The sequence below is a fragment of the Homarus americanus genome, unplaced genomic scaffold, assembly GCF_018991925.1.
Source record: "Homarus americanus isolate GMGI-L3 unplaced genomic scaffold, GMGI_Hamer_2.0 scaffold33468, whole genome shotgun sequence".
NCBI lineage: Eukaryota > Metazoa > Arthropoda > Malacostraca > Decapoda > Nephropidae > Homarus > Homarus americanus.
Genome location: NW_024714177.1, coordinates 3916583 through 3926130, shown reverse-complemented (window position 1 = coordinate 3926130; position 9548 = coordinate 3916583). Strand labels below are relative to the sequence as shown.

At 45.3% G+C, this 9548-nt stretch overlaps 1 protein-coding gene across 1 annotated transcript; it reads left to right on the top strand.

The window, feature by feature from the left end:
• Positions 1–100: 100 nt before the first annotated feature.
• On the top strand, positions 101–9288 carry LOC121875983 (vegetative cell wall protein gp1-like). The gene is made up of 4 exons (XM_042380830.1): positions 101–149; positions 5433–5951; positions 6754–6916; positions 8253–9288. Exons 1-4 carry the CDS (start codon positions 101–103, stop codon positions 9286–9288), a joined length of 1767 nt encoding a protein of 588 aa, XP_042236764.1.
• The last annotated feature ends 260 nt before the right edge of the window (positions 9289–9548 follow it).

The window sequence follows — 9548 nt, the reverse complement described above, 5'->3', positions numbered from 1 at the left end:
CCCCCACAGCATCATAGTGCACCCCCACACCTCCACAACACCGCAGTACCACACAGCTTCGGACCACCATGCCTGGGCTACACTAGTGAGGGTTTATCTAATGAGGCATCATCCACGTGCCCGCCCAGATGGTGCCCAGCTGGTGGAGGGTATGATGCTGCACACCCTACCCTGCTGTACCACCATTATTATCACCACCACTACTACCACTACTACCACTGCTATAACCACCACCACCGCCACCACTGCTACCACCACTAACACTGCTATCACCACCGTTACCGCCACCACTGCTACCACCAACACCATCACCACTGCTACCACCACCGTCACCACCACTACCACTACTACCACCACTACCACCATCACCACCACTACCACCATCACCACCACTACCACCACCACTACCACTATCACCACCACCACCTACCACCACCATCACCACCACCCCACCACCACCACCATCATCCCACCACCACCACCACCACCACCATCACCACCACCACTACCACCATCACCACTACCACCACCACCACCATCATCACTTGTTTTAATGACCGCCTTCATAATAACATCATTATAATTACAATTGATTCACCCAAAAGGTGTTAAATAAATCTTGTGATAGAAGAAGAGTGAAGATGAGAGGGAAAGAGGGAGATAATGAAAGAGAGAAAGAAGAAAGAATAAGATAATTAAACAGTAAAGACGAGATAGAGAGAGAGAGAGAGAGAGAGATAAACGAAAACAATTAAAAATAAGATAAAGACGATGAATCAAGACTAAAGAATGAAGGGATAAGGAAAACAAGAAGAGAGAGACGATCAGGACGTTATGCATCACGAAATCATTGGGAAGAATCCTTCGAGTTGGACAGGAAACAGAGGAAGCACGTGGGAGATAAAAGGCCGGCTTAGCTAACATCCGGAGGTCGGTAATGAAAATAACCTCAGATGCCGAAGGCTTGTAATGGTCAGGATTATCTGTGTGTGTGTGTGTGTGTGTGTGTGTGTGTGTGTGTGTGTGTGTGTGTGTGTGTGTGTGTGTGTGTGTGTGTGTGTGTGTGTGTGTGTGTGAGTCACTGTGTTCAAGTCATTATCAGTTTTAATGTCTCACGGAAATGTTTCTGAAATTGTGTTATCAGGCGCCAGTATAACTAAGTAATGCTCTTGTTAACGTTGTGTGTTTGAGATTACCCCACACACACGCGCGAGCACACACACACACACACACACACACACACACACACACACACACACACACACACACACACACACACACACACACTTCTTCATAGACAAGAACATTATTATCTGTACTAAAAATGAAAACTGATAAATATGTACTTGTTTGTGTCTAGAATATGTCACAGAAAATCACATAATATATCCGAATGAAATAACAACATAATAAATAAAATGTTCAAGGTTTTCGATAATTTATTCACCCGATTATGAAGCTCAATAAAAATTCTGTTGTAAAAAGATATCATAAAACAATTTGGTGGAATTAATAAAGGAACACAGGTATTTCTTTGACATGTATTTGGCAGAGTTTATAACACCTGGGATATAATCAGCTACCGTCTTGATATTCTCAGTGCTAACCAAACGGGACCAAGCATAGTTAGGTTAGGTTAGGTCATGTTAGGTCAGGTTAGGTTAGGTCAGGTCAGGTCAGGTCAGGAGGTAATAGTGAAATGATCATAAAATACCTCTCACTTAAACAGACTGTTGACTTGTGAGTTCTGACACAGGTGGTGACGTACTGATAGGAGTTCAGCTGAACCAGTCACTAGTAACTGGAGTAACAGTCAGCCACTAGTAACTGGAGTAACAGGTAACAATCAGCCACTAGTAACTGGAGTAAGAGTAACAGTTAGCCACTAGTAACTGGAGTAACAGTAACAGTCAGTCACTAGTAACTGGAGTAACAGGTAACAATCAGCCACTAGTAACTGGAGTAAGAGTAACAGTTAGCCACTAGTAACTGCAGTAAGAGTAACAGTCAGCCACTAGTAACTGGAGTAACAGGTAACAATCAGCCACTAGTAACTGGAGTAAGAGTAACAGTTAGCCACTAGTAACTGGAGTAACAGTAACAGTCAGTCACTAGTAACTGGAGTAACAGGTAACAATCAGCCACTAGTAACTGGAGTAAGAGTAACAGTTAGCCACTAGTAACTGCAGTAAGAGTAACAGTCAGCCACTAGTAACTGGAGTAACAGGTAACAATCAGCCACTAGTAACTGGAGTAAGAGTAACAGTTAGCCACTAGTAACTGGAGTAACAGTAACAGTCAGTCACTAGTAACTGGAATTTAAGAGTAACAGTCAGTCACTAATAACTGGAGTAAAGTAACAGTCAGCCACACTAGTAACTAGAGTAAGAAGTAACAGTCAGTCACTAGTAACTGGAAGTAAGTAACAGTCGGCCACTAGTAACTGGAGTAACGAAGTAACAGTGGCCACTAGTAACTGGAGTAAGAGTAACAGTCAGTCACTAGTAACTTAGATACGTAACAAATCAACCGTAACTGGAGTAAGAGTAACAGTCGGCCACCTAGTAACTGGAATTAAGAGTAACAGTCAAGCCAATGGTAACTGGAGTAACAGTAACAGTCGGCCATAGTAACTGGAGTAAGAGTAACAATTCAGCCACTAGTGCTGGAGTAACAGTAACAGTTAGCCACTAGTAACTGAATGCAAAACATGATCCGGTCACTAGTAACTGGAGTAAGGTAACAGTCAGCCACTAGTAACTGCAGTAAGAGTAACGGTCAGTCACTAGTAACTGGAGTAACAGTAACAGTCGGCCACTAGTAACTGGAGGAAGAGTAACAGTCAGCCACTAGTAACTGCAGTAAGAGTAACAGTCAGCCACTAGTAACTGCAGTAAGAGTAACAGTCAGCCACTAGTAACTGCAGTAAGAGTAACAGTCAGTCACTAGTAACTGGAGTAACAGTAACAGTCAGCTTTGGCGGTAGTTTTAACACCATGTTTTCTGATAACGACACTTGAGGGTGATGTAACCTAATGAGGGACTGAGAGCCACACACGCACACACACGCACACACACACACACACGCACACACACACACACACACACACACACACACACACACACACACACACACACACACACACACACACACACACACACACACACACACACACACACGCACACACACACACACACACACACACACTTTGGCCTAGTCTTTGTATCATTACTAAGTCCATCTATTGGTAAATTTAACATAGGTTGTATTATTTGTGACTTAAGTAGATATTTAGTGATCTTTTATGAAACATGGAGAGAGGGAGGGAGGAGGTGGAGGGAGGGAGGTGGAGGGAGGAGAGAGGGAGGTGGAGGGGGAGGGAGAGGGAGGTGGAGGGAGGGGAGAGGGAGGTGGAGGGAGGGGAGAGGGAGGTGGAGGGGGGAGAGGGAGGTGGAGGGAGTAGGTGGAGGTGAAAGGTAATATTCACACTTTATCGTATCTACCTGTTAACACCTGTACTGACAAAGAACCGTTCACCTGAGGCTCTCTGTAGTCACCTTGGCCATCTAAACTATAAGAACATTTAACGAACTAGATGCACCAATAGAACCACTTTACTATAGAATTCAGATAACAATATAATAGAGATAGTTTATACCCCCCCCCCACCTCAAAAAAACCCCCACTTAAATAGAAGGGAATAATCGTGCGAAGCTGCATTAACCGAACGAATAATCTTATCCGAATTTCAATTATCCGGAACAAGAAGTCTTATATCATTATCTGTATTAGGTTATCATGGATGCCTATCTGTCTTGAATGGTCTTACAGTAGTTGTTTCTTAATAAGTGTTTTCCTCCGTAGCTGTTTCTGATAGTGTGTGTAACGCCAGGAAAAGAAATTATATCGACTTGAGAGATCCATTCATCCGATACCGATACCTACACCGATATTGGTTAGGTTTACGTTCATTATAACCTAACCTAACGTAACCTCAACCTAACCTAACGTAACCTCAACCAAATCTAACGTAACCTTAACCTAACCTAACCTCAACCTAACATAATATAACCTAACCTAACCTACCCTGCCTATAACCTACTTTAGCGTGATCTAACCTGCCCATAACCTACTTTAGCGTGATCTAACCTACCCATAACCTACTCTAACGTGATCTAACCTACCCATAACCTACTCTAACGTGATCTAACCTGCCCATAACCTAACCTAACCTACCCTGCCCATAACCTACTTTAGCGTGATCTACCCTGCCCATAACCTACTTTAGCGTGATCTAACCTACCCATAACCTACTCTAACGTGATCTACCCTGCCCATAACCTACCTACTCTAACGTGATCTAACCTGCCCATAACCTACTCTAACGTGATCTAACCTGCCCATAACCTACTCTAACGTGATCTAACCTGCCCATAACCTACTCTAACGTGATCTAACCTGCCCATAACCTACTTTAGCGTGATCTAACTTACCCATAACCTACTCTAACGTGATCTAACCTGCCCATAACCTAACCTAACCTACCCATTAACTAATATCCAGAGAGTGCTGTCTTAAAATTATTAATTGTTAATGGACTAGTGTAATTTTTAACATCAATGACCTAAGCTAATGTATTCTAAATATAGCTAACGTAATTTACATATATCTGAGGAAAGCTAAATAACCAAATTCTTGATATCATTACGAAAAATAGTTATTCTATTTGAGTTGGATTAGACTATTAGTAATTATTTCCGCATTACGAAATCCTGTTATTGGAATCCTCAGCGTAATCAAGTCTTTTATCAATAAGTTTAAAGATTGTTATTGTAAATTTATATTCAAGCAATACAGGAAAACAATATCCTTTTACTGGCCGTCATCAAGTAACAACATATAAACCAGTAAAAATTTGACGAGGTAAACTGGAATTAGCGGCAAGTCTCCTCCATATTTGTTAACTTTATTGTGTATCAGAATCAATCAGATAACCTCGCTGTTAACTTAATCGATAACTTGAATAATTTTATGACATATTGTTTATTTCAGATAATCTTTTTATATTAATTAATGTTTGATTTAGAGTACGTGAGTGTATTGTTATTTACTCGTATATTATAATACCGTCAAGCTGAATGTAGCGGCGGCGAAGCGTCTCACACTTCACCTCAATGGTCTAGGCTTTAGTTAGATTAGTTTGTATAAATGAATGATGTGATTATGAACGACTAATCATCTAAATACCAAACAAGTTAATATATAAAGACTATACGCATACCAATCTACAATTACTGTACATACATACATACACCGTTAGTATTTATTACCTCTTTAGCCTCTCAGAAGTCCTTCATTTCATCCCCGATTCTTTCACCTCAAATCGCTGTCCACATTTTACTCCTACACAGTGTCTCTCTCTCACCGCCAGGCAGGTCCTCAGTCCACACCGTCAGGCAGGTACTCAGTCCATACCGTCAGACAGGTACTCAGTCCTCACCGTCAGGCAGGTCCTCAGTCCTCACCGTCAGGCAGGTCCTCAGTCCACACCGTCAGGCAGGTACTCAGTCCACACCGTCAGGCAGGTCCTCAGTCCACACCGTCCTCAGTCCACACGTCAGGCAGGTACTCAGTCCACACCGTCAGGCAGGTACTCAGTCCACACCGTCAGGCAGGTCACCAATCCACACCGTCCAGGCGGGTCCTCAGTCCACACCGTCAGGCAGGTCCTCAGTCCACAGTCTCGGGTCAGTCACCGTCAGGTCTCAGTCACACCGTCCTCAGTCCACCGTCAGGGCAGGTCCTCAGTCCACACCGTCAGGCAGGTACTCAGTCCACACCGTCAGGCAGGTCCTCAGTCCACACCGTCAGGCAGGTCCTCAGTCCACACCGTCAGGCAGGTCCTCAGTCCACACCGTCAGGCAGGTCCTCAGTCCACACCGTCAGGCAGGTACTCAGTGTTTGTGAATCACACACCTAGTCTAAATGTATAAAGTAAATAACAAATAAATCACCTGAAGGTTCACCCCCAGTTTATATCACCTGATGATTAGCCTCCCTAACACTAACCTAACTTGACCTAACCATAACTCATCTTAACCTAATCTAGCGTAATCTAAACTAATCTAACCTAACGCAATCTAACCTAACCTAACCTAACTACCTCCTTAAGTTGGCCGACGGGGATTTTTGTACACCTGCTGAATATACAAGGTGTTCCAAAATTACGTATCCGTGGTTATAAATCACTCTTTACCTTTATTTCACCAAACATTTAAATTACCTGCTATCAACATTCACACAGAGGGTTAACTCTTACATATAATCCCCTCTGCATGGTTCTCAGTTCCTTCGCTTAAATCTTCAGTTCGTCGATACAATACTCCGAACGTTTTGGGACACCATCTATGTGTAAATATATTTATCGGTAAACTTTTCGTTGATTTAAACATGGAGATAAATTAACGTTTACCTTGATAGGTTAATAATGGAAATATCACTAGTTGAAGGTGTGTTTGAGTGACAAATTATTCTCTCTCTACTCCTGGGTTACCGACACTCACCTGTCTATTAAGGTGATCACCGGCGAGGTCTTGGTCTTACAGCTTGTGGGAGGTGTTACACTGCGGACCTATGCTACACCAACACCAGGATCCTCTGCAAGCAAATCACACAGCTGAGTTGCGTCTAACACACTCACGGTCTGGCCGTACACTGATTAATAGTTGGCACCCTTACTTGTGACATCTTAGCTGCCCTCCTTAGTCGTGGCTCCTCCCGGCACTCTGTAGCAACCAATAGGGGGAGACCCATGGCACAAGTAGCCAACCAAGGGCCAGATACCAAAGTGATGGGCGGAGCTTTCTTGCCCAACTCTTCTCAGGGGAATGTTGATTGGCTTGTTAAGATCACGAAGTTCTAGATGATTGGTTGTCGTAACTTGAGGAGCGATTAGGGTGATTCAGATGGTTGACTAGGAACTCGTTCTGGCTTCTATTTCAGTGAAGACAGACACTTGGTCTCAACGCCGGGCCGTGTTTACCGTGTTACAGCTGCACGTTGTTATACCCGTCTTCATGTAACACGGATTAACTCAGAGCCAAGAATCATCCGTCAAGTTCGATGAGGAAATGCTTGAGATATCCTTCCCCTGTTGACCCTTTGAGTGTGATGAGTTACCGGCCTGAGTACAATGTTCATCGTACGTACTAAAAGGAATAAGGCATTGTATTAAACGGGTTAACTTTCTGGTCTTAAGAGCTTAAGTCTTTGTTCTTGAGAGTTGAAGACATTTTACTCAGTTAATTTTCTGTGCTCATGGGGTGGACATCGTACTCAACGGGTTAATACATCTTACTCACAAAGCTAATTCACTGTGTACGCAAGGGAAGGAAAGAAGGAGGGAGAGAGAGAAAGAGACAGAGAGGGGGGGGGGGGCTTGTTGGCATCATACTCAAGAAGTTAAACTAAGCTTTAAGCCACGCCGACAGACAATTTAGTAGACGTGAGGCGTCTCATCGTTGCATCTAGGATCATATAGCGAGGAGGAGGATGACTTTGCCACATGTTAGGACGCGCGGGGTGTGTGACTCTGGTTACCTCCACCTCCGTGTTGTATAAAAGAACGTGTCCTCGAGGCCCAGTGTACTTCAGATTACAGGAGTAAATAGTTATATTAAAGCAGGAAAAGGAAAAAAAAGTAGTTTCTCCCCCACACGGATGAAATATTAGTCTTCAGTATAAAAGTAACTTCCTCACGAGAACGTTTATGTCCCTCTCTCTCTCTCTCTCTCTCTCACACACACACACTCATGCCTATATACACACACATATACATCTACTTATACACACATACATCCACACACCCACAGACACCTATAGTAAACACAGACACCCACCTACACACAGACACAAACATTATGGCGTTGTTCAGACTGTGGGAAGACCCAGTGTGTCCTTCTGCAGGTCCTGGCGCCTTGCTGTTGCCTCCAGATCTATTACGTTATTGGGATTACCTAATGATTAGACACCCCAGATATTTAACCTGATAATTAAATATCCTAAAACTACTTTGAGGGGTTAGGTCAGGTTAGGTTATATAGGTTCAATCAATCAGAGTACCGTCCATATATCTTAGGGTTGGCGACCACAGTCCTCCACTCTAATCGTTCTTGGGCTGAGTTTACCAAAATCATTCAAGGTCTTGTATCTTTCTGGTGACTCAGTTTTTAATTTTATTCGTCCATCCCAGTCTCTGCGTTCCCCTGGCCCCCATCCCAGTCTCATGTTCCCCTGGCCCCCAACCCAGTCTCTGCGTTCCCTGGCCCCCATCCCAGTCTCTGGCAGTGTTCCCTGGTCTCATCCTAGTCTCTCAGTGTTCCTGGCTCCTGCAACCCAGTTCTGCGTTCCCTGGCCCCCATCCCAGTCCCCCTGTCCCTGGCCCCCCATCCCAGTCCTGCGTCCCTGCCCCATCCCAGTCCTGCGTTCCCTGGCCCCATCCCAGTTCCCCAGGTTCCCCTGGCTCCCATCCCCAGTCTCTGTGTCTCCCTGGCCCCATCCCAGTCTCATGTCTCCCTGGCCCCCCATCCCAGTCTCTGTCCCCTGCCCCCATCCCAGTCTGTCTCTGGCCCCCATCCCAGTCTCTGCGTCTCCTGGGTCTCCCTCCATCCCAGTCTCTGCGTCTCTGCCCCCACCCCCAGTCTTTTATGTCTCTGGGTTCTATCCCAGTCTCTGGTGTCTCTGGCTCCCCCATCCCAGTCTCTGCGTCCCCTGGCCCCCCATCCCCAGTCTCTCAGGTTCCCTGGCCCCATCCTGTAGTCCCCCTGCGTCTCTGGCCTCCCCATCCCAGTCTCCCAGTGTCTCTGGTCCCCCATCCCAGCCCCCTGTTCCCCAGCCCCATCCCCAGTCTCCCCTATGTTCCCCTGTCTCTATCCCAGTCTCTCAAGGTCTCTGGCTCCCCATCCCAGGCCCTGTCTCTGGGCCCCATCCCAGTCTCTCCATGTCCTGGCTCTGATCCTATCTCTGCGTTCCTGGCCCCCATCCCAGTCTCTGCAAGCCCTGGTCTCCCCATCCCAGTCTCGCGTCTCTGCCCCCATCCCAGTCTCTGCGTCTCTGGCCTCCCCATCCTGGTCTCTGCGTCTCTGGCTCCCCATCCCAGTCTCTCAGTTCCCTGCCCCCATCCCAGTCTCTGCGTTCCCCTGGCCCCCATCCCAGTCTCTGCGTTCCCCTGGCCCCCATCCCAGTCTCTGCGTTCCCCTGGTCCTCCTACCCTCAACTTCGATCATTAAAATTTCTGTTATTTTTCCCTCTTCCCTAATTATATGACCAAAAGTATCTAATTTTTCTTTTTCTGTACTTTCAAGTATTTCTCTTGAAGTTTTTGCTAATCTTATAATTTCTTTATTTATTTTCCTGTCTGTAAGCTTATCATTAGCATCGCCTATAACACCACATTACAAAGGCCTCCAACCTCTTTCTGGTGTCTGCTGAAAGTGTCCACGCTTCTGATCCATACATCAGTCCTTGTCATGGTGTTAGTTTAGTCTAG

Coding starts and splice junctions, on each gene's coding strand:
- LOC121875983 (XM_042380830.1), top strand. CDS start 101: ATGAGGCATCATCCACGTGCCCGCCCAGATGGTGCCCAGCTGGTGGAG. Junction 5,952..6,753: donor CAGTCCACACCGTCAGGCAG/GTACTCAGTGTT, acceptor GTGACATCTTAG/CTGCCCTCCTTAGTCGTGGC. Junction 6,917..8,252: donor TGGCTTGTTAAGATCACGAA/GTTCTAGATGAT, acceptor CGTCCATCCCAG/TCTCTGCGTTCCCCTGGCCC.